Source organism: Schistocerca serialis, chromosome 4, assembly GCF_023864345.2.
Source record: "Schistocerca serialis cubense isolate TAMUIC-IGC-003099 chromosome 4, iqSchSeri2.2, whole genome shotgun sequence".
Taxonomy (NCBI): domain Eukaryota; kingdom Metazoa; phylum Arthropoda; class Insecta; order Orthoptera; family Acrididae; genus Schistocerca; species Schistocerca serialis.
In genome coordinates this window covers 683491007-683518573 of record NC_064641.1, presented here as the reverse complement: position 1 = coordinate 683518573, position 27567 = coordinate 683491007, and the positions used below count along the sequence as shown (strand labels likewise).

General features: G+C 38.7%; 1 protein-coding gene across 1 annotated transcript in view; it reads left to right on the top strand.

The window, feature by feature from the left end:
* LOC126473170 (uncharacterized protein DDB_G0284459-like) overlaps positions 1-27567 on the top strand; it is a 424439-nt gene that overhangs the window by 274451 nt on the left and 122421 nt on the right. Inside the window, exons 6-9 of the mRNA XM_050100050.1 lie at positions 1171-1367; positions 15767-15893; positions 18846-19039; positions 25271-25397. Of these exons, the coding sequence (XP_049956007.1) occupies positions 1171-1367; positions 15767-15893; positions 18846-19039; positions 25271-25397 (645 nt within the window). The remainder of the gene's footprint in view (positions 1-1170; positions 1368-15766; positions 15894-18845; positions 19040-25270; positions 25398-27567) is intronic.

The following is a 27567-nucleotide window of genomic DNA, read 5'->3' as shown; positions in this document are numbered from 1 at the left end:
TTTTGAGAGGGCCATACTGAAAGTCATCCAGGATCTCCATGATCCCAAACAACTAGAGGCCTGAAAGTCAGACATATTGTGTGCCCAGCTATGCAGGACCATAAAGCCATATTGAGTGCCTTGAGTCATAAAATTAGTGTATTTAGAGCAAGGGGAGTATCCATATGGACAGTGCAACATTGTCTGGAGCACCATTAACTATTGTTTTGGCTTCCCTTCACATGGTGACAGAAAGAGGTATGGCGACAGTGGTGCACCCAATGACAACACTGGACACAAGAGTGGCCCTGCGTTGCCTTTTCAGTTGAGTTCTGGTTCCATATACAGTATCACAATGGATGTATCCATTTGTGGAGGCTCTGAGCAGAATGAACATTGGCAGATTGCATTCATCGTCATCATATGGGCCCAGAACCTAGTGTGATGATGTGGGGTGCCATTGGGTTCACAACATTATCACCTCTGGTTTGTGTAATTTGGACAGCAGCCATTATGTTACTGACACATAATGTCAATGGGAGTGCCCTGTCTCTGAGGTCTCTATTACATTGTCTTTCAACAAGATAATGCAAGACCTCAGTTTGTTTCTGCTGTCCTGACCTGCATCAATACAGACAGTATTCGACTACTGCAGTGGCCAGCATGTTCTCCAGCTCTTTCACCCACTGAAAACATCTGGTCACGGTTTGCCGAGAGACTGGAATGTCACCATTTAGCAACTACTGCAGCTGATGAACTCCATTGTAGAGTTGAAACTGAATGGAATGATATGCTTGTATCTTTCTTCTAAGCCCAGTTCAACTCAGTGCCCACCCAGGTTAGAGTTGTTTGAAAGTGATAGAACTGTGTACTAGATTGTGCACCACTTATAACACCAAATTAGCTACAAACTTAAGCTGTGTAACAGTCAGTAAAATTTTGTTATTTGCTGTCCTTCCTGGAGTTACAATTTTAATGGCAAGAGTGTAGATCTTGTGTAGGTAGTATCATTGTAGTAAAAAAAACCAAGTTCACATTTTCAGCACTTCAAGAGAAGTGCTTGTGAACAGGTACTGTGAGTATTTTATAGTTTTACTGATAAGTTGCACTTGTAATTAAACAGTGTGATGTAAAATTCAGCACTTTGAAATTATGTAGTTAACTTATGCTCATATGAATTGTTTGTTGTAGGTTGCTGCAGCATTTCTTTCAGAGGTGATTTCTCAGTCTGGATTGGTTGCTAATAAGAGCCATGGTGATCCGTTGCCTCCACACAGATTAAAACCACCTGATAAACCACCGTCCCTCTCTCGGCCAAAGAATTTTCAAGCAGGAGTAGTGAAGGTGACAGCCAGCAAAGTGTTCCCACCAAAGCCACCAAACCATTCGTAAGAAAAAGTTTTTGGATTATTGATGCAAAAGAAACAAATGGAAATGGTTTTTCTATTGCCTGAATGACTAGAGATTAAGTTTTGTAAAATCCACAGCAAGTATGTTATTTACGATCGTACTTTTGTAAAAAATGTTTCTGTAACCTGCATCAAATACTGTGAATCAGTAAACATAACAATACATCACTCAGTGGACATATTAATTCATATAATAATAATAATAATAATAATAATAATAATAATAATAATAACAATAATAATGTATAAGTTTAATAGTGATGAAACTCAGTTGCTTTTGTTACTCTTTATTTAAGGCCAACAAATTCCAGAGCATTAGAATCCAAAGATACATTAGTGCAGTTGGAAGAGAAATTATATAAGATGAATAGGGGTAATGTAATTTTAGCAAAAGAATGAAAAAGAAATGAAGATCAAATTAAAATGAGACTTATGTTTTTGTTGTGAGGAACAGAGCAGGAATGAAAATCAGACTCAGATTTTATTGTAAACATGACAATCAGAAACAATATTAAAGATTCATACAGACTGGGAAGATTTTTTTAAAAAATAAATAACCAATTAATTTGTCCTTCTCCAATGTGGACAAAGTAGCATAATCAATTTTTGCTATATAAATACTATATCTATAGCTGCTTCTTAATAGTACTCACCTACTCCACTGAAGATCACACTCCACTGTCATCCAAAGAACTGTGTTTGCTTCATATCTCATGGATAAGGGGATTCTGCAATGGCCTCTTATTTTACTTGGATCCAGTCTTATATCCTCTGCATTAATGATAAGCCCTAAACAAGGGCACCCGTATGATGGTTTGTAGGTGGGGGCTAATTGGGGATGTGAGATATTTTTAATATTTTGGAAGATGAATGGCGACTTGTAGGAAGCCATAAAATAGTTCCAGTTCTAACCCAGTTAAAATTTTGCTTAATACTGACTTTTAAATCATTTTCTTGAAAGAAATGACCATGCACTGGCCCCAAATACTTGAACACCAAAAGACAAGCTGCTCAATTTTACTGAGAGTCCTTTCTCTGAAAATTTTTGCCACATCTCAAATATCTCCTTATGGTCAGACCACATTTTTGAAATAATCATGACATCATCAATATATAACAGTATCTTCTGTAACAGACTGGGGCCTGAATGTTTGTCCAGGGCCTTCATAAACATGCTTATTGATACATTTAATCCAAATGATAAATCTGTAATTTGATAAGACCTGCCATAAAAAAAAATAAAAAAAAAATTAAAAAAATCGAAACTGGCCTGGGACTAGGATGTAAAGTGACTTGCGAGTATCCAGTGGTTGAATCCATGCATATGCCTGATATCTTCTAGTTTTATTTGGATTTCATCAATAGGAGCAGGGCAATTTTTTCTGTTTCAATATGTTGATTAAGAGTATGGGCACTGAGTACCTGACAAACATCTCTGCATGGTTTTTCAAATACAAGCAAAGGATTGTTACCTGGACTTGATGGTTTTTAAGGCTTTGTAGCATTTATTACATCCAATTTACGATTGTAAATAATACATCAAATGAAAGAGCATCTCAAACAGTTTTTCTTACAAGTGTTCAACATGAACACCATTCACCACACATTGAGTCCATAGACGAGTTCCTCCCAAACCTGGATTAGTGTCTCTCGAGTAATTGTTGCAGCAATGCTGTTTCTGGATTTAAGTAGATCAGCTGGTAGTGGAGGCACATAGACATGATCCCTTGTGAACCCTCAGAGGTAAAAATCTTAAAGCGTGTGTGAATGTGGAGTTCATTAGGCCCCTTGCAGCTAATCCAGCACAATTGCATGTTGAGTTAATGCCAGTGAGATGGCGCACCATCTTGCTGCCAAATGTAGTTCCGTGGTTCAGTTCTTCCAATTAAGGAAAGAACCATAGTCCTAGCACATCAAGATAAGAAATACCATTTACAGCAGCTTCACTGGAAAAAAAAAGGCCAGTAAACTTTCCATTGGGATATGGCACAAAAAACATTCAATTTATGGGAGTCTCCTTGCAACTGTATCATCTCACGGGGATTTGCTGATCCCTAAATGTACACATTGTGTGTGTTGACATTTCCACTTAAGTTGAATGTCAATTCATCATAGAAAGCAACTCGACCCAAAAATCTTTGTCATCCAACAACATTGTGTTTGTAAAGTTGGCAAGTAAACCATAGTCTATAGGCTTTAGAGCTTGTAAAACTGCAAACGGTAAGGGCATAGTTGTAAGAGTCTCCTTAAAAGTCTCCACACAGGCGTAATTGGACTTGCCAGCTCACAACAAACCTTCCGAACTGACTTCTTGGGGCTATGCGTGAAAGACTCTCACTTGTTCAGCATGTTCTTGAGGCAGTCTTGGTCATTTCATACTCTTTCCTTTGCACACTGGTATACTTGTACAAACAAAACTGTTTCAGTTGCTCATTCATTTGATGTATTATTTATAATTGTAAGTTGATTGACTTAAATGCTACAAAGCCTTAAATCCCATACATTGATTTTAAAATGCCCCGTAGTTATCTGGTCAAGCATTTTGCTAATCTTCCAACCGTATGAACTTACCTTCATAACCCTGAATAGTTCCTAATAGATTCTAAACTACCTTTCTACATTTCATTATGGTGTTCAGTAGTTCATTCTTCTTATTACTATTTAATACATCACTAGCTTGAAATCTTTCCAAAATTTTATTTTTGTCCTCAATAACTTCAACATGGTAGTCTTTCTCAATATTATTCTTATCTAAAAACCTGTGGTATTAGCACTGATGCAAATCATTAATTGGTTTGCTTTTGTTACTTTATCCTACATATTCCTGATAAAAGGGGTCTCAACTACTGGGTTGAGGTAAGACCAAACTAACTTTTTATGTGCAAAATCTAGTAAGGCTTGATATTTTTCCAGACAGTTTACTTCCAGCAGTATAGAAATGTTCAAATTAGAAATGACTAGGATACTGTGATCACATGCTATGGGTGTGATTAAGAAGGTTAACAAAACTTCCTCTGTAAGGGGTTTTCCTTTACACTCAACTATATCAACTATGTACACCCACATTATGGAGAAAGTAGAGTAGATATTTTCTGTTTAATATGAAAAAATCGTTTTCAAAACACCAGTGTCACTACCTGAGTCCAGACTAGTGTTCACCTCTACAGATAATGGCGCCCATTCCTGGGGCAATGGGGGACTGTGACCCACTACTAATCAGGTGGTTTTCTTTTCAAGAAAATGATTTAAAAGTCAGTATTGTGCAGGTTTTCAAAAGGTTTGGAACTGGAACATTTTTATGGCTTCTTACGAGTCGTCATCTGTCTTCCAAAATATTAAAAATACATCATATCCCCCCAGTTTGCTCCCCTCACCCCTCACAGACTATCACATGGGTACCCTTGACTATACAAGTTTTTTACAATCCACTTGTTACACTGGATTTGCATGTGGGAGGACAAAGGTTTAAACCCTTGTCTGACCATCCTGAATAGGTTTTCCATGATTTCCCTAATCGCTTCAGGAAAATACTGGGATGGTTCCTTTGAAAGGGCATGCAGATTTCCTTCCTCATCCTTCCCTAATCCAATGGGACTAATGACCTTGCTGTTTGCTCCCCTCCCTCAAGCCAACCAGCCAACCAATCCACTTGTCAAATTTTTGGTAACCACTGTCCCTACGTGATGTCAATTTTAGAAGATTTTTGGTGATATTGTACTTGATGGTTATAGTTATATTGTGTACAGTTTCCATGACTACTAAATTTTTTTGTTTCACAGTATTGACTATTTACTACCCTTGAGTCCATTTTTAGATTTCCATTTCCATTTTGGACCCACAGTTATTCCTATGAGCCCAATCATATTCTCTCTTCCAGGCCCTAAATATCCAACTCATCTAAGTAACTCTGAAGAACACTAATATTATTTCAAGTCTTTGCCAGTCATCTGTTCTTGTACCTGAATAGGCATCCTGTTAATTGATACTTCAATAAGCTGAGCTTTATTCATGTGCCATTTCAGTTAAAGTCAATATCCCCCCCTCCCCCCAATCTTCTCCTGTACAGTCTGGGATCAGTCAGTTGTAGCTTGAGTATTCACTGCTCTGCTTGAGATGAATAATTCTCTTTAATCTCTGTGAGACCAATAATTATCTGTAAACTACTTACTGAAATCTTCCAGGTGTTAAACTTATCTTTATTAAATGTTGCCCATTTAGCTGATCTTCAGCAAATTGTATCCTCCTTTCTGTATTCCATGATTTAGAAAATGCACCTCTAAATAACCTTAAAAATACAATGGGCTGTATTCCCTTGCCTAGTTTAAAAATCAGCATCTTTTTTGACATTTCATTGCTGCTTTCAAATCACAACTCCTCACAAAAATCTCTAATTTCTTCCCTTTCTTATTCCTCTTTCTTTGCACCTCTCACTAGTACTATCTATGCTCACTTCAAGATGACTACTGATTTGACTGTCTTCTTATACCTGTAAGTATGTCATATCAGTAATTGATCTGCCTGCATCTTCTACTACAATTCTTCATCCCTATTTATATAACTTTGAACCTCCTTGTTCCTGGGATAAGTACAGATTTCTAAATTGTACTTTAATGTTATCAATTATCTATTCTGTCATTTCTCCTTTGCATTTTAATATTTTTTGCTTGAACTTTTAAGCACTCTACCATATTTTCTATCCTTTTAAAGTCCTCTCCATGTAATATGGCATTGTTGGACATTAATGTATCTAAATGTTCTATTAACTCTCCCTCAAGGTCTTTACTTTCTCATCCATGCGTTGTTGGACATCCTTCAGTGTCTCCTCAAGATTTTCCCCAGGTCTGCTTTAAAATTACTAAGCTCTTCAGACAACTCATCTATTATATGATTCATTAACTCTTTCTCTGATTTAGACTTCTGAATGTATGCATCCAATATTGTTATGTTGTTATCAGTCTTTTCCAAGAGCTGTCATGTGCTTTAATGGATTCCTTTTCTAACTGAGAATCTTTAATATGAATGCCTAAGTGGTTCAATGCATTGGTGATTTCTCCTTGGACCCCTGCTATCTTTGGTATAACTTCTGTACAAAGATATTGACTAACCTGTTCCATTTTCTTATTAATTCCTTGCCTTCTTTTATCTGTCTTAATGTTTTGCTTATTCACGAATGACTCCACTCCTTCTTTCATTTCATTTGCTATTTTTAAACTTCTAAAAGCTAAGGCTTGTTCCCTGTCTTCATTCTGCCTGTTAGCCATTTCTTCCATTTTACTATCCTGCCTTCTATTTTGCCTGTCACTTCTTCTATTTTAGGTGACAGTTCTGCCTCCATTGCTGCCCTGCACATATCTAACCTTTCCTTAATTTCTTTCAGAGTATGTGCATAGTCAAAGAGGGATCCCCTGGTTTCCATTTTGTGTGACTGCAACAATAACTTCATTCCATAATTTAACAACTGCCCAAACAACAAATTTAATTACTGTTAATTAACTATTCAGTAATCTTGATATTAACTTTCTGCTATCTTTCTTAATTCTGTACCTCTCAGCTCACATGTAAAGGCTGCAGTTAACTTTCTGCTATCTTTCTTAATTCTATACCTCTCAGCTCACATGTAAAGGCTGTAGTTGGAATGCTTCAGGGAGGGACAATAGCTACCTTGATGCGGCTGGTTGGTTGGATCAGCACCATGATCTGTGGTAGCCCTGACTCAAAGCTTTGGTTGTGGCTGGACATCTCAAAAGCTCACCCATTCGTACTATTATTGCCACCTGGACAGAGAAATTCCCCTTCTCCCCAAATGGCCTTCTCTTCTTTTCTTGTGCCTTCATAGCTAACTTGATCTTTTTCTTCTTTTTGCTTGCCTCTTGTTTCTTCCAGTCATATCTTTTCTTTTCCACATGTATCTTCTCTCTTCCAGATTTACATATTTTTTGGATAATTTTTTACTATTTCATAATTTATGCCCACAAATCTAGTGCTGACACAGTTACAGTGATTTATCTTTCTTCAATGTGGACAAAGTAGTGTAATTAGTTTTTGCTATGTATGTGTGTTATGTATAGTTACTTCTCAATAAGCATCACTACTTCATTTAAGACACCTACACTGTCATGTGAAGAATTGTGTAACTGACACTACAGATTTATACAACTTTTGCAGTTTAATTATGGACACAAAGTCTTTTCTTTTTGTCATGATACAATGCAAATGGATTAATTAAAAATATTACATATCTGTAGTGCAGCTGTGCTGGTTGCTCTGTTAACCAGAGACAACTTCCAACTGCAGCTTCAAACTGGACAGTATTTACTTAGATGTCAAATACCCATTTACAATTAAATGCCAACTGTTACTTTTTTAAAGTTCTGACATATTGTGGGCATTTTTTGAATAATCAGGTCTTGCACCTTCTACACATACACAGTGTTTTGCCCCTATTCTTTCAAAATATTTCAGTATTCACAGTTAAAATCTGTGAGGTTGTAATATTTCAAAACCAGGTATTAACAAACTGCTTCATTTGAACGTCATAATTGATTTCCAGTTGCTAGTTAGTAATACCACTTCACTGAAATAGATTTACTGTAGACAGTTTTCAAAACAGCTTCAGTTAGGTAATTTCAGAAATAAATCACCACATCAACACATTTACATTCTCCTCAGTACTTTCAACAGATTTATTTCACAGAGCAATACAAAACTGCATAGCCCTGTGATGAAAATATTATGTTATTGAGTATACGTTTGTAGGTAATTGTGGCTAGGTGAGAACTGATAAAATGTTTTATTATCAGGATATAGATTAATCATCCTTTCTGGCTACAATACTAAACGGAGCCTTGACATGGTTGAGGGTACCTTCTTGAAAAGTCCGGCTATAAATCTGACCACAGACCAGGCTGGCATACCTTCCTGAGCGAAACAGTGCCACAAGATCTCTCTTAAACCTCCCCCCCCCCCCCCCCCCGCCCCCAGCCCCCCCCCCCCCCCCACACCTACCCCCCCCACAAGTCCCTGTGTTGAACATGAAACAAAATGAAAATGCACATTTTGCAATGTGTGTAAAAGATGTTGCACATAATAACATAATTAAGTATTTGTTAAACAAACAAAGTAAAGTACTGCGTCATGGCTCATTGGAATGGCAAAATTTGTAGTGAATCAGCTTCCCAGCAAAAATGCTTCAACATGGCCATTGTTACAAAAACTGTCAAACAAAAGCAAACACCTGTGCAATATGATAATGGGAATTTTAATAGAAAATTAGGACTTTGGGTATGCTACCAGAAAAAACAGAGATGATACATGTGTAGAATTTGCCCAGATGAACAAAATGTTTGTTGTTAACACAGACCTCAAGAGGAAAAGAAATAGAAAATGGACTTAACCAGTTGTTGTTGTTGTGGTCTTCAGTCCTGAGACTGGTTTGATGCTACTCTCCGTGCTACTCTGCCCTGTGCAAGCTTCTTCATCTCCCAGTACTTACTGCAACCTACATCCTTCTGAATCTGCTTAGTGTATTCATCTCTTGGTCTCCCTCTACGATTTTTACACTCCACACTGCCCTCCAATGCTAAATTAGTGATCCCCTGATGCCTCAGAATATGTCCTACCAACCGATCCCTTCTTCTAGTCAAGTTGTGCCACAAACTCCTCTTCTCCCCAATTCTATTCAATACCTCCTCATTAGTTATGTGATCTACCCATCTAATCTTCAGCATTCTTCTGTAGCACCACATTTCGAAAGCTTCTATTCCCTTCTTGTCCAAACTATTTATCATCCATGTTTCACTTCCATACATGGCTACACTCCATACAAATACTTTCAGAAATGACTTCCTGACACTTAAATCAATACTTGATGTTAACAAATTTTTCTTCTTCAGAAACGCTTTCCTTGCCATTGCCAGTCTACATTTTATATCCTCTCTACTCCGACCATCATCAGTTATTTTGCTCCCCAAATAGCAAAACTCATTTACTACTTTAAGTGTCTCATTTCCTAATCTAATTCCCTCAGCATCACCAGACTTAATTCGACTGCATTCCATTATCCTCATTTTGCTTTTGTTGATGTTCATCTTATATCCTCATTTCAAGTCACTGTCCATTCCGTTCAACTGCTCTTCCAAGTCCTTTGCTGTCTCTGACAATTACAATATCATCAGCAAACCTCAAAGTTTTTACTTCTTCTCCATGGATTTTAATACCTACTCTGAACTTTTCTTTTGTTTCCTTTACTGCTTGCTCAATCTACAGATTGAGTAACACCGGGGAGAGGCTACAACCCTGTCTCACTCCCTTCCCAACCACTGCTTCCCTTTCATGCCGCTCAACTCTGATAACTGCCCTCTGGTTTTCTGTACAAATTGTAAAGAGCCTTTCGCTCCCTGTATTTTACCCTTGCCACCTTTAGAATTGGAAAGAGAGTATTCCAGTCAACATTGTCAAAAGCTTTCTCTAAGTCCACAAATGCTAGAAACGTAGGTTTGCCTTTCCTTAATCTTTCTTCTAAGATAAGTCGTAAGGTTAGTATTGCCTCACGTGTTCCAACATTTCTACGGAATCCAAACTGATCTTCCCCGAGGTCGGCTTCTACCAGTTTTTCCATTCGTCTGTAAAGAATTCGCGTTAGTATTTTGCAGCTGTGACTTATTAAACTGATAGTTCAGTAATTTTCACATCTGTCAACACCTGCTTTCTTTGGGATTGGAATTATTATATTCTTCTTGATGTCTGAGGGTATTTCGCCTGTCTCATATATTTTACTCACCAGATGGTAGAGTTTTGTCAGGACTGGCTCTCCCAAGGCCGTCAGTAGTTCTAATGGAATGTTGTCTACTCCTGGGGCCTTGTTTTGACTCAGGTCTTTCAGTGCTCTGTCAAACTCTTCACGCAGTATCGTATCTCCCATTTCATCTTCATCTACATCCTCTTCCATTTCTATAATATTGTCCTCAAGTACCTCGACCTTGTATAGATCCTCTATATACTCCTTCCAACTTTCTGCTTTCCCTTCTTTGCTTAAAACTGGGTTTCCATCTGAGCTCTTGATATTCATACAAGAGGTTCTCTTTTCTCCAAAGGTCTCTTTAATTTTCCTGTAGGCAGGATCTACTTATCCCTAGTGAGATAAGCCTCTACATCCTTACATTTGTCCTCTAGCCATCCGTGCTTAGCCATTTTGCACTTCCTGTCGATGTCATTTTTGAGACGTTAGTATTCCTTTTTGCCTGTTTCATTTACTGCATTTTTATATTTTCTCCTTTCATCAATTAAATTCAATATTTCTTCTGTTACCCAAGGATTTCTACTAGCCCTCATCTTTTTAACTACTTGATCCTCTGCTGCCTTCACTACTTCATCCCTCAGAGCTACCCATTCTTCTTCTACTTTATTTCTTTCCCCCATTCCTGTCAATTGTTCCCTTATGCTCTGCCTGAAACTCTGTACAACCTCTGGTTTAGTCAGTTTATCCAGGTCCCATTTCCTTAAATTCCCACCGTTTTGCAGTCTCTTCAGTTTTAATCTACAGTTCATAACCAATAGATTGTGGTCAGAGTCCACATCTGCCCCTGGAAATGTCTTACAATTTGAAACCTGGTTCCTAAATCTCTGTCTTACCATTATATAATCTATCTGATACCTACTAGTATCTCCAGGATTCTTCCATGTATACAACCTTCTTTTATGATTCTTGAACCAAGTGTTAGCTATGATTAAGTTATGCTCTGTGCAAAATTCTACCAGATGGCTTCCTCTTTAATTTCTTAACCCCAATCCATATTCACCTAATATGTTTCCTTCTCTCCCTGTTCCTACTCTCGAATTCCAGTCACCCATGACTATTAAATTTTCATCTCCCTTCACTACCTGAATAATTTCTTTTATCTCATCATACATTTCATCAATTTCTTCATCCTCTGCAGAGCTAGTTGGCATATAAACGTGTACTACTGTAGTAGGCATTGGCTTCGTGTCAATCTTAGCCACAATAATGCGTTCACTATGCTGTTTGTAGTAGCTTACCCGCACTCCTATATTTTTTATTCATTATCAAACCTACTCCTGCATTACCCCTATTTGATTTTGTATTTATAACCCTGTATTCACCTGACCAAAAGTCTTGTTCCTCCTGCCACCGAACTTCACTAATTCCCACTATATCTAACTTTAACCTATCCATTTCCAGTTTTAAACTTTCTAACCTACCTGCCCGATTAAGGGATCTGACATTCCATGCTCCGATCTGTAGAACGCCAGTTTTCTTTCTCCTGATAACGACGTCCTCCTGAGTAGTTCCCGCCCGGAGATCTGAATGGGAGACTATTTCACCTCTGGAATATTTTACCCAAGAGGACGCTATCGTCATTTAACCATATAGTAAAGCTGCATGCCCTCGGGAAAAATTACGGCTGTAGTTTCCCCTTGCTTTCAGCCGTTCACAGTACCAGCACAGCAAGGCCGTTTTGGTTAATGTTACAAGGCCATATCAGTCAATCATCCAGACTGTTGCCCCTGAAACTACTGAGAAGGCTGCTGCCCCTCTTCAGGAACCACACATTTGTCTGGCCTCTCAACAGATATCCCTCCGCTGTGGTTGCACCTACGGTACGGCCATCTGTATCACTGAGGCACGCAAGCCTCCCCGCCAATGGCAAGGTCCATGGTTGATGGGGGGAGGACTTAACTAGAATAAAGTTGAACTCAAAATGAAACTACTATGGTAAATGATAAATACATTTTACATTGTGTGATGGCCGTAAAATACTTTTAAATTTTAATTGCAAGATGAAGAGAGAGAAAAAAATAACAGGCAGAAAGTCAGAAATATAGAGTATAAAAATTTATTTAAGAGTAAGATCATTTATTAGATTAAATTAAGTAACAAGTTAAACTTATAATAAAATGATGGCTACATAGAAGTAAATGGAACAGGTCAATTACTTAAGCAAAGGAATTTAGACAAAACAAGGACAGATATTGTAGGCTTTAAATATGTCTGCTTGTGTCTGTATATGTGTGGATGGATATGTGTGTGTGTGCGAGTGTATACCCGTCCTTTTTTCCCCCTAATGTAAGTCTTTCCGCTCCCGGGATTGGAATGACTCCTTACCCTCTCCCTTAAAACCCACATCCTTTCGTCTTTCCCTCTCCTTCCCTCTTTCCTGATGAGGCAACAGTTTGTTGCGAAAGCTTGAATTTTGTGTGTATGTTTGTGTGTCTGTCGACCTGCCAGCACTTTCATTTGGTAAGTCACATCATCGGTGTTTTTAGATATATATTTCCTACGTGGAATGTTTCCCTCTATTATAACCATATCATTGATTGTATTTTATAATTTATATTTAAATCTGATACTACAATTATCAAGACCTGAAATAAATTATGATTTGGAGACAGATTTGTATCTATCTGCACATTTAAAACTAGATTGGTTTGTTAGTACCTGCTTGGAATAACTTTCCTTATTCAGTTTTGTTACTGAACTGTTACTGTATCAAGTACTATTATACATCATACCACCGATACAAAGCAAGAAAAATGTTTCCGGTAAGAAGAAATATTTAATATCTCATGTAAATTTGTGTTAGAACATCTTTTCTGAAAGTATTTGTCTGGAGTGAAACCTTATATAAAAGTGAAATGTGGATGTTAACCAATGCAGACAAGAAGAGAAGAGGAATTTTTGAAATGTGGTGATGCAGAATAATGCTGACAATTAGATGAATGGATAAAATAATTACTGAAGCAATACTGAATTGAATTTGGAGAGAAAAGAGTGTTATGGCACAAATCAACTAAAAGATGGGTTAATTGAGCCACATTTCTGAAGCCATCAAGGAATAGTCAATCTTCTTATGCAAGGAGAAGTGTAAGACAGAGACCAAGGATTGACTACACTAAGCAGGTTCTGGTAGGTCTACATTACAGTAGTTATGCAGAGATGTAGCAGTGTTCACAGGATAGACAGGCATGGAGACTAGTCGTTAACTACAACAAGAATAAGAACAACGACAACAACAGGAAAATTCAGGTTAAATCATGTTCCCAAATAATTACAACTAAGTGTTTGTATGGATTCATATATCTGAAGTCTGCTTATTTCCACTGATGTATAGATTTTTGTATCTGAAGGTTGCAGAAATGAATCTTGCTTATTTTCCTTGGGATGAATTTCATGACACCAGATTTTCAAAAGTTCACAAAGCCTTGCTGAAGCTGATATGCCATTAATTTATTTTTTAGTTACTTTGGGAGAATATTTTTCATTCACATAATGTTTGTCCCAAATTGATAAGAGTAATTGAGACAGCCAAGATTAACTCATTATACCTTCTGTTTGTAGTATTTCACTGAAAAGATATTACGTGAACTAGAACTTCTGCACATTCATTTATCTGTTGCAGATCTCTGTGTTTGGCATGTGCACACTTGCACAGGGGGAATCTCACGCTAGGAAATATATTGTTTTTCACTTACCAAAAAAGGATTGATACATGTGAACAGAATCACATAGTGTAGAACAGTTAACACTAGTTTTTGAGCTCTTGCTCTTTTTCTAGTAAAAGTACACACAGTCACACACACAACCACCCAAACGTACATGCTCATGGTAGGGGTGGGACGTATTATTGAATATCGTTTATTGAAAGCACCCATGTTTATATATCAGCTATGCTGTTGTTACTGTGAAACATTCTATGCGGGCATGGCAGATAACCAACTGTCCACTTGCACGAATGGCACTGCCAAACCATGAACTTGACTATCCATTTACCAAAAATGGTGTGCACCACAGCACAAATGACTTCAGCAGCTGCTTCACTGTGCAAGCCATTTTGATATTCCCTTCCAGCACTATTTTCTCTGAACTGCAGGTGGGAATTGTCTCTCCAGTATGTCCTGTGTTCTCACAGTCCCCCTGGCCTAAACCTCAACTACTTCTGTTTACACCACTCCTTCCCCATCCAGATTGCGTATTGCCTTCTCCCACCACTCTTCCCCATCTATATTGTGTATTGCATTCTCCTTCCACTCTTCCTCCCCTTCTCTCTCTCTCTCTCTCTCTCTCTCTCTCCCTCTCCCTCTCCCTCTCCCCTTCTATCTACCTCCCTCCCCCCTTCCTTCCTCTTTCATCTTTTTCCCATCCATATCCCTTACTCTCTCCTCTATCTCCTCCTTTTTCATTACAATCTTCCTATCCTTTCCTCCCCTCCCTCTCTACCCCATATTTGTTCTACCCTTTGAACTCCTTTCCTCTTGTTGTGCAGCATCTTTCCTGAGCCGGCCGGAGTGGCTGAGCGGTTCTAGGCGCTTCAGTCCGGAACCGCGCGACTGCTACGGTCGCAGGTTTTAATCCTGCCTCGGGCATGGATGTGTGTGATATCCTTAGGTTAGTTAGGTTTAAGTAGTTCTGAGTTCTAGGGGACTGATGACCTCAGAAGTTAAGTCTCATAGTGCTCAGAGCCATTTGTACCATTTGAGCCATCTTTTCTGAAAGATCTGCCCCACACTAACCTGCTACCCCCTCCTTGTCTCCTTGTCCTTTTCTAAGCCATCCCCACCTCCATCTACCCAGGCAACTACTTTCAACAATCAGTGTTCAATAACCAGTCTTGCTTCTACCATGGATGTGTATGTTTGGGCGTAAGTGTCGTCGTGTGTGTGGATGTGTGTACTCTTACTAGAGAAAGACCAAGAGCCTGAAAGCTAGTATTAACTTTTTTCTGTTACACCTTTCTGCATGATGTACACCACTCCTTTAGACATCAGTGGTGCCTTTTCCTTTGTTTATGTATGTTTCCATACATGGATCTCCATTATTGTTAAGTATTGCTGTTTGCTTTGTTTGTAACTGTTAATAAAAATTTTCCTATTGTTATTGACTGAAGTGGAACTCTTACATGATAGTCTTTTTGACTCATCAACTAGTAAAAAACACAGAGAGATGTAATCAAAGAGTCTCTTTTATGTAATTTTTTAATTTTAATGTCAGTTGTAAGCAACAGGCTCACTTCTCATTTAGCTAGAAATAGTTAATTAACTGTATCATGACAGCAACTATGTGAATAGCTACTGGCTAAAAATTGCTGTTTTGTAGTTAAACTAGAAAAGAATGTAATTTTTTGAAAAGTAATTTTTATAAAAACTGTCAAAAGACGTAATCACCTCTTGGAATTTTAAGTTAAAATGGTCGATTGAAAACAGTCTTTTGTAATACTTATGATTACTGTGTTCTTCTGACTCATCTTTTCATATATTGTCTGCCACATCAGATGTTAATTATCTATGATGTTGCACAATCTGTGCTTCTCATTAACACAGGTATCACATGGTTCTCAAAGTTTTTATTTTTATTTGTATTTCAGACCTTATGAAACAACACATTTTCCTGCTAGAGATTGTGGGACAAGTAATGTGCCTACTGATATCTCAGAGAGTAACACTGTCTCACAGGATACCAAATCTGAAGAAGATAAGGAGAAAATTGTGAAGGTACTGTACAAATGAGTGATGTTTTACTATATGATGCTACTCTTTTGCAATCAACAAGTGTTATTAAACACACATTAACACTGGTGTTTATTAGTATAGTATCAGCTGTTTACTAAATCCGATTTTCTTTCACTAACAAATGTTTTGGTCACCACTGATATCATCATTATCGTCATCATGTTTGGATGCTGCTCCATCATGTGTGTGTTCTGCACATATTTCTATAATTTAATTATATGTTGTTTCTGGCACACTCTGGCCCCTCATTCTATACTGTCAGTACAAATTGTATGCTAATTCGTTTCAGTCAATTTCATGTCCTTTTGAATGTGGCTAGCGACTGTGCTGTACCAGGCAGTTAACAAAATGTTTGTGGAAAAGAGTAACATATAATTAAATTATGAAAGTGCAGCTTTGACCACTCTAGCTTTTGCTTTCATGCAGTATATGAGTCCTTCTTTTTCTCTGCTCATTTGTTAATTTTACTATACATGATATGTCAACAGTAAATTAAATCCCCCTCAAAATAACTTCATATATAGGAGCATGAATGAGTGTAGAGAAAGCAAAATACCAACTCTTTTTTCCATTATGAGATTAGTCATTGTAAGGGAATTTAATGCTCACATGACATCTACATCCATGCTCTGCAAATCACTGTGAATTGCATGATAGTGGGTACTTACCATTGTAAATAAATACTTTTTGTGCTTTTTAATGTTATCTGACTGACAGGACAGTGTCTCACTTTATTGAAAGATGCCCCCTTTTGAAACCTGGAAAGTGTCATACATGCCTGAATAGTTTCTGTAGAGCTGTTCTCACTATACAGGGTGTTTCACAATTCATGTTACATACTTCTAGAGGTTGTAGACGGGACTTATAAATCAAATTTTATGTAAGAACCCAAGTCCATAAATGGCTCATTTCCATGTTGCAAGGAAAACAAGGACTACTCAATCATGTGTTAGCTCTTTCATACGCAGTTCGCCTGTTGTGGTAGCCCACCCTCATTCATGAATGGTATGATGACATGATGTGACATGATGTCCTGTGTTTCCATCTGCCTTTTTTTCAAGATTTGTGGTGATGGGTGAATTGACATTATAGCAACTAGTACTGCAGTAACAGTATGCATGAGTACATGTTCACAGAGTGCACCAATATGATGTTAATTTGGAATGAAGCTTTCCATAATGGAAGAGAAGTTCAAGGTCTGTATGATGAGTACTTTCCAAATTGTGTGACTCTGTCTCATCCCATGTTTGCCAGAGTTGAACAACAGCTGTGAGAAAGAGGGAAATTCAAAAACGATGGAGCAAACTATGGTGCTCCAAGAAGGCAGTGCACTGTCATATTGGAAGAGGAATTGCTTCATCAAGTTGAAGAGAATACATCGAGTACTCAAGCCTTTGCATGTGACTTGCATGTGTCTCACTCATCTGTCTAGTGTGTTCTGTCCTTGGTTTTTACACCATTGTGTGGATTTTCCTCAGTGTTCAAGGTAAATTTTGTTCACCAATGAAGCACATTTCGAGTGGGAAGGTATTTTGAATGCTCAAAATTGACACAGTTTAGATCAAGAAAACCTCAAAGCCATGTTTGCATGAAGATTTCAGCATACCTTTGACATCAATGTCTGGCCAACTATGTGCACATAATAGGTGCCAGGTACATGATATTCCTGCAACAAGTGCTGGCTGAGTTTTTGGAAGATGTGCCATTGGACATTTGGCATGAATTATGGTTCCAGCATGATGACACGACAGTACCACTTAATATGAACACAGCTCTATGCTGATGCATTAACATTCATTTGCCGTGATTGGAAGCTGAAGAAGGATGAACAATTGTCTGTCCTATGCGAACTGCATATTTGGCATAGTTTGGATATGAAACCATACTAGAAATATTGGAGCCTGCAAGTAATCATTATTAAGAGCTAAATATGACTGTATTTGCTGTGGATAAAAAGTAAATAGACAACAGAAAGTGGTCTTCAAGCCAACACATGCACACACACACACACACACACACACACACACACACACACACATGTTTATGTAACTATAAGTTAAAAATAAGTTAGTCATAAGCTAACAATTAAACTTCATTTTTTCCCTGCTTCTCATATCTGAGACACAGTGATGTAGTATGGTACATAAAACTTGCTTTCTGACCTTCAGTTGTACAGGGGAAGGCAAAATATTCTTGTAATACATCAGTCAGACGAAAGAAGTCACTTATTAGTCCCAGATGTATACATGCATGCTAGGTGTTTTACACAGCATGTAGTTCACAGTAGTGCTTTAACCTTGTGAAAAGACAGTAGTTTATCAGTCAGCCTCACAGATGCCTATATCAACAAAGTAGATTAGGTAATGGAGCACTACCTGCTCATCAACTGCTGACTTATCATTGAAATTTATTAATATTTCTGCTGTTTAAAGATTACACAATGTAGTATATCTTGTTGAGGCTCTTGGATGCTGTGTTGGATGGTTATGTTAAATCTTCAAGTTATATTAATGGAACAGCTGTGCATAATGATTTTTTTACTGTCAATATCATTGCCATAGCGCTTAGAATGGAACATTCATCTGAGAGGCAGATATTTTTGTTTTGCTAGAGGTGTTGAAAATAGCCCTATGGTTCTAGCTGGTCATGAGACTTATTCGGTACTTTTTTCATAGTGCAGCGAAGGTCACATGCTTCTTTGTATCAATTCACCATTGAAAACTTGCCTTCATTTCAGACAGGTGGATGTTCCAGGTAAGGGGTTAAGATGGCAAGCTGATGATCGGTTGAAATAATGCAAAATCTTAAGACTGCCACCCTTGACAATACCCAGGAGCCTTGGAAACCTTTATCAATATTTACTGAAATAGATTATACCTGTCAAACAATAGCACAGCTTTTTGTATCTATTTTCTTCTTTTACAATTTCTTTAGAGAGCTACATCACCATCTACAAGAAGTATTTCACAATTGGAAGCGTATGCCAATAGGAGCCATGCAGATTCATTACTTCAAGATGGAGTGAAGTGTCCTAATAAACCAGCACTTCTCAGGAAGCCAGTTAATTTCAGACCAAATGCAAGTGCACTGCATGACAAAGTATCTCATCTAAAGTCGCAAGATAAACAGTAAGAGAACATTTATGATATATTAATTTTTTTTCTTTCATTTGATTTAAATTCTGTTTATTGATCAAGGCTATCCTACTTTAATGAAACACTATAAATTTTTGCTAAACATGACAGTATTTGAAGTAAAAAAAATTAAAGAGACCTTTTTAAATATAATTGTGCCCATAATATTTGTCATTCTGTTGTCAGACAAGAGGCATAACAGAAAGGCGGGCCTATGTTAAGAAATTGTGTATCTTCAGAAGAAAACTATATTTGCGATGCTATAATGTGATAATTTATTTTCTCAAATCCATTGGTTTAATGGCCCTTTTTCCACCCCTTGATTGTGTACTTGAATATTTTTCTTCAGTTCTGTAAAAAATAGATTTGTGATGTTGGAAAAGAGATTAACAAGAAAAGGAAAGACCAAAAAAGTTATCACTAATTACAAATTCTTATTTAACCAAGTATATTGATAGGTTTTGTATAGATCTAAATTTTGTAACAGGAACAGCAGCATGGACGGGATAGATTGCTACTCGTCACATGGAGGAGACACTGAATCAAAGACAGGCACAAGGAGAAAGAATGCTAATATTGCACTGTAAGACAAAATGGTATACCATGAAGGAATTAGCTGAATGGGTTGGAAATCTGTAAATGTGACATACATGTACAGACAAACAAATGGTTATAATTTCAGAAAAGTTGGATGATTTATTCAAGAGAATGAACTTCACAAACTGGGCAAGTCAATAATGTGTTGGTCCACCTCTGGTCCATATGCAAGCAGTTACTTATCTTGTCATTGATTGATAGAGTTTGTGGATGTCCTCCTGCGGGATAGTGTGCTAAATTCTGTCCAACTGGCATGTTAGAGTGTCAGAATCATGAGCAAGTTGAATGGCTGAATTCTGCCCAGCTGGCAATGTAAGAGTGTCAAAATCCTGAGCTAGTGGAGGGCCCTGCCCATAATGCTACAAACATTGTCAATTTGGGAGAGATCTGAGGACCTTCCTGGCCAAGATAGGATTTGGCAAGCATGAAGACAAGCAACAGAACTCTCTCTGTGTGTGGGCAGTCATTATCTTGTGGAAATGTAAGCCCAGGATGGCTTGCCATGAAGGGTAACAAACTAGGGCATAGAATATTGCAGATGTACTGCTGTGCTGTAAGAGTGCTGCAGATGACAACAAAAGGTTTATTGGTATGAAAAGAAATGGCACTTCAGAACATCACTCCTGGGTATTGGGCTGTATAGTGGGTGAAAGTCAGGTTGGTATCCCGCTGCTGTCTGGGGCATCTCCAGACATGTTTTCAGCCTGAAATCTCATTGCCTGGAGTAAAATTGTCTTCAGTGATGAATTCCACTTTGAACTGAGCCCTGATGTCCAGCAAAGACATATCTGAAGATGCCCCAGACAGTGGTGGGATATCAGTCTGACTGTTGCTTGCCATATGACCCAACAACCAGGAGTGATGATGTGGGGTGCCATTTATTTTCTTACCAGGATGCCTTTGGTTGTCATCCACGACGCCCTTAGAGCACAGTGGTACATTGTGGTTTCTACGCCCTGTTTTGTTGTTCTTCATAGGAAACCATCGTGGACTTCCATTTAAGGAAGATAATGCCCTTCCATACACAGAGAGGGTTTCTACTGCTTGTCTTCATGCTTGGCATAATTTACCTTGGCCCACAAGATATCCAAATTTCTTCCCAATTGATAACATTTGGAGTGTTATGGGCAAGGCCATCCGACCATCTTGGGACGTGGACAATCTAACATACCAATTGGACCAAATTTGCCATGAGATCCCTCAAGAGAACATATAGGAACTCTATCAATGACAAGGCCATTAACTGCTTGCATATGGGCCAGAGGTGGACCAAAGTGTTATTGGCTTGCTCAATTTGTGAAGTTCTTTCTCTGGACTATATCATCCAATTTTTCTGAAGTTGTAATCATTTGTTTGTACACATACAACAAATCTACTGATTTATGTCCCATTCAGATAATTCCCTGGTGCATCAGTTTTTTTGGTCTTAGAGCTTATTTTCAGCATTTGTACAACGTCATTTTTCCAAACGTAGAAAACTCACACACATTTTTACAAGAACAACTCCCATACACATAGTCACTATCATCTCTGGATGCTAAGGCCTGAATGCATCTGTATGCAACATAAGCAGCAATCAACAAGTGAGATGGTACAGTGGTTAACTCACTGGATTCACATTTGGGAAGGCAATAGTGCAAATTCCATGTCCAACCATCCTGATTTAGGTTTCCCATGATTTCCCTAAACCACTTCAGGGAAATGGTGGGATCATTCCTCTGAAAGGGCACAACTGATTTCCTTCCTCACCCTTAAGAAACAATCCAAGTTTGTGCTCTGCCCCCCAATGACCTCGATGTTGATGGAACTTTCTTCTTCTTGAACAGCAGTGTAGGGGGGTGGGTTTTGGGGATAAGGAAGAGGTGTGGGGCAGGGAGGGAGAGGGTAAAGAGGGTAAGGTTGAGAGAAGATGCTAGTGCTGCCTGTGGGAGTGTGCGGTAACATGTCGGAGATAGGATAGAGTCGTTAGGCGCAGCATCAGGAGACTTGAGCCTTCTCTCTCTCTCTTTTTTTTTTTTTTTTTTTTTTTTTTTTTTTTTTTTTTTTTTTTTTTTTTTTTGAGGGGAATTGGGGAGGAAGGGAGAGGTGAAAAGAAAGAAAGGAAAAGGGCTATGTTTGTGCATTGTTGGAATAAAAGTCATGTGTAGCACTGGAATGGGAGCAGGGAAGGTGATAGGCAGGTGGAATATACTGACTAGCAAAGATAGAGGCCAGAGGGAATTTTGCAAATGATGAACATGTTGTAAGGACAATTTCATCTGTGCATTTCAGAAAATTTGGGGAAGAAACCAGGTGGCAAGGCTGTGAAATAACGATTAAAGTGAAGCATGTCATATTGAGTGGCATGTTTTGCAACTGTGTGGACTGTCTGTTTCTTGATCACAGTTTGGCGGTGGCCATTCATGCAAAAAGTCAGCTTGTTAGCACCCATGCCCATGTTGAAAGTGGAACAGTGGTTGTAGCTAAGTTGGTAGGTCACATGGCTACTTTCACAGGTGGCCCTGCCTTTGATGGAGTAGGAGACACCTGTAACAGAACTGGAGTAGATGGTAGTGGGAAGATGTATAGGACAGGTTTTGCATCTAGGCCTCCCACAAGGATACGAGTAATTAGGAAAGTGGTTAGGAGCAGGAGTGGAGTGGGGATGAGCATGGATATTACATAGGTTGTGTGTGCGGGGAATACCACTGTGGGAAGGGTGGGATGGATAGCGGGGAGGATAATTCTCATTTCAGGTGTGAAGAGAGATAGTCGAAACTCTGCTGGAGAAAGAGAGTCAGCTACTCCAATCTTGGATGCTACTGGGTCATGAGGGGAGAGCTCCTTTGTTGCTGGACAGAGGGTGTGTGGGGGTGGTAGGTGACTGGTGAGATAGTACATGAGAGCTCTGTTTCTGGACAAATTTTGGAGGCTAATTTCAGTCTTTGAAGGCTGCAGCAAGACCCTTGGTGCATTTGGAGAGGGACTGCTCATCACTGCAGATGCAATGACCATGGGTGGCTAGGGTGTATGGAAGGGACTTCGTCGTTTGGAATGAGTGACAGTTCAAACTGGAGATATTGTATGTGGTTGGTAGGTTTGATGTGGATGGAGGTGCTTATGTAGCCATCCTTGAGATGGAGGTTGATACTGAGGAAAGTGGCTTAGTGGGCTGAGGAGGACGAGACGAAGTGAATGGGGGAGAAGGTGTTGAGGTTCTGGAGGAATGCGGAAAGGGTGTCCTTGGAGAGAGTGTCCTCACTCTTGATCTGGGACATGAAGATGTCATCAATGAATCTGAACCAGGTGAAGGGGTTTGGGATTCTTGGCAGTTAGGAAGGATACTGTAGATGGCCCATGAATAGTTTCGCATAGGAAGGTCTCATATGGGTGCTAATTGCTGTAACACAATTTCCTTACAGTTACAGGGGTGAATCAAATATAAACTGGAATTTTTGTTTTATGCCATTGTTGTAAATGGTGAGCAGTGAAATCTCTTAGCATTGTTTCTTTCATTTTCAACAAATGTTCTTCATACCTAGAAAGTTGTTCTACCATTTATTTAGTCAGAATTGCAATGTGAGAGCAAGAGGTACTGTCAACTGCTGCACAACATGTTATAATCAAGTTTCTTACGACAGAGGGCATAAAGCCATCTGAAATGTTGAAAAGACCTGCAACACAGTTCAGCAACAGCACCCTGAGAAAGACTCAAGTGTACACATGGCACAAACAGGTCAAGAAACAGATGATAATACAGCTCACCAATGCTCAAGAAGCAGTATGATTTAGGAGAATATTCACATTATTAACCAGATTACTGAAGATGATTGCCAAGTAACAGTTGCCAAAATTAGCATTCAGATTAAATAAGCCATAGTAGTGCTCAAGTGATCATTACTGACATCCTCAGATTTTTGAAATTTCCCGCAAGGTGGGTGCCGTGTCTTCTCACTGCAGAGCTCAAATTTAATTTTATCAAGGTGTCAAAAGCTACTGCCACTGTGAAACTGAAGGGGAACATTTTTTGCACCTGTGATGAAATGTGAGTGCACCACTACACCCAGGAATCAAAAAAAAAAAAAAACAGCATGTAATTGCACAAAAATGACGAATCTGCCCCCGGCAAAGCCAAAGACTCACTCTCGACAGGCAAGGTTCTTGCAATAGTCTTTTATTTTAATTTTAAAGGAGTTCTTCTCATCAGTTTTATCCATGAATGTTGGATTGCAAATGATGTATACTATTTCCAACTTTTGGACCAAACAAAACATGCATATAATCAGAAATGGTGTGCATTTCCAATCCAAGATGTGCTCATGCTCCATGATAACACTCGAACCCACACAGCTGCCTGAACTCAACAAAAAATTCAGGAGTTGTTCTGGGCCACACTAGAACATCCTCCCTACAGTCTGGATTTATAACCATGCAATTTCCATTTGTTTGGACCACTAAAGGAAGCAGTTGGAGGATACTGATTTGATATTGATGATGTTGTCAAAGTGTTCATGCACAACTGGCTGATGTCACAGCCACATTCATTTTACAGAAATGGCATCATGACACTGCCTGTTCACTGGGAAGAATGTGTTTTCCATTGAGGAGACTTGATAGAAAAATAAGTTTTTCTGAAGCTTAAATAAACTTATATAAAAAATTCCAGTTTGTATGTGATTCACCCTCATACCCCTCCTTGGAAGGCATCACCTACAAATAAATCTGTGATATGGCAATGGGCACCAACATGACACTACTGTATGCTAAACAATTCATGGGCCATCTAGAGTATCGTTCCTAACCGCCAGAATCCCAAACCCCCTCACCTAGCTTCTTCCCCCACCCCTACCCTCTATCCCTCCCCCTCCCTGCTCCATGCCTCTTCTGTATCCCCACTACCCATCCCAACAAAGATCACTGCTCACCTCCAATGCAGTAGCAATCAAGCGTTAATGCCTGGAGACAACAGTGGCTACATGTGTGTGAGATGTGGTTCTGTAAATATATTTGAGTTTTGTTGTCTACACCTAATGAAAGACTTAGACCAAGAGCTGAATAATATCTGACAGTCATTTACATGCTGTCTGTCCACCACTCAATGCCTGCTCTATGTGGTGAGTGGTAATCTGTCCATGTCATTGTATCCCTGATTTCCACTGTTTGTTTATTGTGAAGGTCAGCTGTCAGTTCCTGCACCATTAGGCAAATCTCTGCACATCTTCTTGTGTTTCACTTCAGTTTTTAGTGTTGTAATTTTCCTGTATAGAATAGCATCAACTCATGAACAGTTCCAATTTCATCCATGAGGTGCATTTATATATAGGTTGCTGCAAACCAACTCTGCCATCAGTAAGAACTATGCTAATTTTGACATGACAAGAAAATTGTTCAGACCAAGTTTATTTGGTTCCCAAAGTTGTACACTACCTAAAATCACTTGAATGACATGATCTAAAATACAGCTGTCTCTAGTATTTTTTAAATTGGACTATTATAAATTTTTGCAGTAGAAAGCGGGGCTGTGTGAGACAAATTCAGTGATATATCACTTTTGCAGACCTGTCAAGACATTGTGGAGTAAAAATTAATTAAATGTGGCAATTTTTGTAACAGTAATAGATTTCTCAATATTTATCTTCCTGGTTTCAGCAATAGTAAACCCAAGAATTTTCCTGCCAGAGATGTCCAGCCCAGTGACACAACTTCTAGTTCCTCAAGCAGTGATTCAGTGTCACAGAATGTGGCTCCAGGAAATAAGCAAGAGCAAACTGTTCAGGTGAGAGAGAGAGAGAGAGAGAGAGAGAGAGAGAGAGAGAGAGAGAGAGAGAGAGAAGGGGGGGTGGGGAGGGGGTGGGGGGGTGGGGTGGGGTGGGAAGGAACTACTTACGTGCAGATTGGAAACTAATAAAACTCATTGGAATACATAAGCACAAACAGGAAAATGAACATTGGAACTTCCTTACAAGATATTTTTCTGTCTTTGAGTATTTAACAGCAACTTATGAAGGTCACGACACACACACACACACACACACACACACACACACACACACACACACACACACACCACACCTGTGGAGTGTTCCTCAAAACATCCTGACAATTCATAGATTGTCTTGTAGAATTGAAAATTCACCTGCTGAGCGTTTTTGGTCAGTAATTTTCAATGTTTTTCAGATCAGCACCTCTTGCTGTGCAGTCCTCTACTTACTCTCAAAGATTTTTTGAACTTCATTTGAAGACCTTTTCTTTCACAGTGGTAGTTGTCCACTTGTAGGTGAAGGAATGCATCTGTATTTAAAGTATTGATAAGCATATTGATGGCACATTTTTCTCAGATATTTTGAGAAAATGTGCTTTCAAAACACACTGATTATGCCTCTGACTAGACACCACAGGATTTCATTATTCACCACTGACTATAGACACAACTCACTATAATGAACACTCAACTTCAGCAGTCTCAGTACTGATGCTTTTCTGGTGCTGTGGTAGTCCCTTTCTAAGTCTGTTCACACATTTCCCTTGTCCAAGCTTTGTCCAAGTCTGAGACCTCCAGCAAACTATGCTTACCAACACTACAGGGGCTTGTGGATATTAAAGTATCAATTGCAGTTCAACACGCATTTATTTTTATTTTTTAAAAGTTTTTGTTATCTCATTTTTAAAATAACTGCTAATCAAAATATCAGTTTATAGACTCATATTGGATTGAGCTGACCTGCACTGCTGTAACAATATTTAGGAAAGTAAATTCACACACATTTTTTTCCTCTCTTGATAACTAAAAGAATTATCATCAAAGGAAACACAAAACACTCACCCTGGACACACTAACCACCCCCATTCTCCTCTCAACTCCCCCTGCAGCCTCTCTTGCATTCCATTGCCTTCTTGAGAAGTGTAAATGTCCCCAATGGGGCAAGAACACCCAGGCTGAAAACCAGTGCTATGGGTGAACAAACAGATGCACTTGGTTAGACAGTAGGTTCCTGTATCATTTACAAGTGACATATAGGATTCAAGTGGTAATCATAAAATTTTGATCATCACCTCAAGAAAATAAGTTAAAGTAATTAATTTAGTGTTTATCTCCAGGTACATGTCTGCAGTCATGATACTCATTGAAATCCCTGCACCACAGTAACATAGCTTGCTAGTAGAAGAACCTGAAGAAAATGATGCAGACCCTCTGCCTTTTCAGCGGTGTGTTCTATTTCATTTTGTCTCCTCTTACAGGGTCTGTGGTATTGGGGTGTGGGGATTTCAATCTGTAACAGGACTGCAGGCTTAACTGAAAACAAACAAAAAATTGAGTATGTAACTTTACTTTTTTCGAGTGATAGTTAAAACTTCATTACTACCCTCATATCAAGGACCTTTCATCAATCTATGTAAATATCTCCCAAATGAGAATATCTCACCACCCACGTGAATGAGGCCTCATGCCCTATCATTGGCATGAACCAATAAGTACTATGACTCATGAATTTGGGTCACCTTTCTGAATGCTTTGAGCATCTAGCAACAGGGGTCCTGCAGCTCTTCTAATCTCTATGCCTGTGATGTAGTGAACAGAGATCGATGTTTTGAGTAGTGGCTTCTGTATCTCATAATGAGGCTGGTTGATATGGCCACTCACTTGTATTAGTACTGAACTGATTAGTCACTTGCTGCATTGTGGACCAACTGTCTGATGTTACACTATTCCATAGTAAGTGACAACTGCTGTCTTCAGCATTTTGACTTCTTTGATTTTTGAAGCACCCATCACATGAGCACCAATAATTTGTTTGCCCATGTTTGAATTGAAAGGGTTCCTACAGTATCTGAACTCAGTATGTTTCAACATAACACTCACTACAGAACTTGAAAAGGTGGGGAAACTGCCAGTTTTGAATGTGTTGGTTGGGAGGAAAAGTGATGAACATTAAAGCATAATGTTT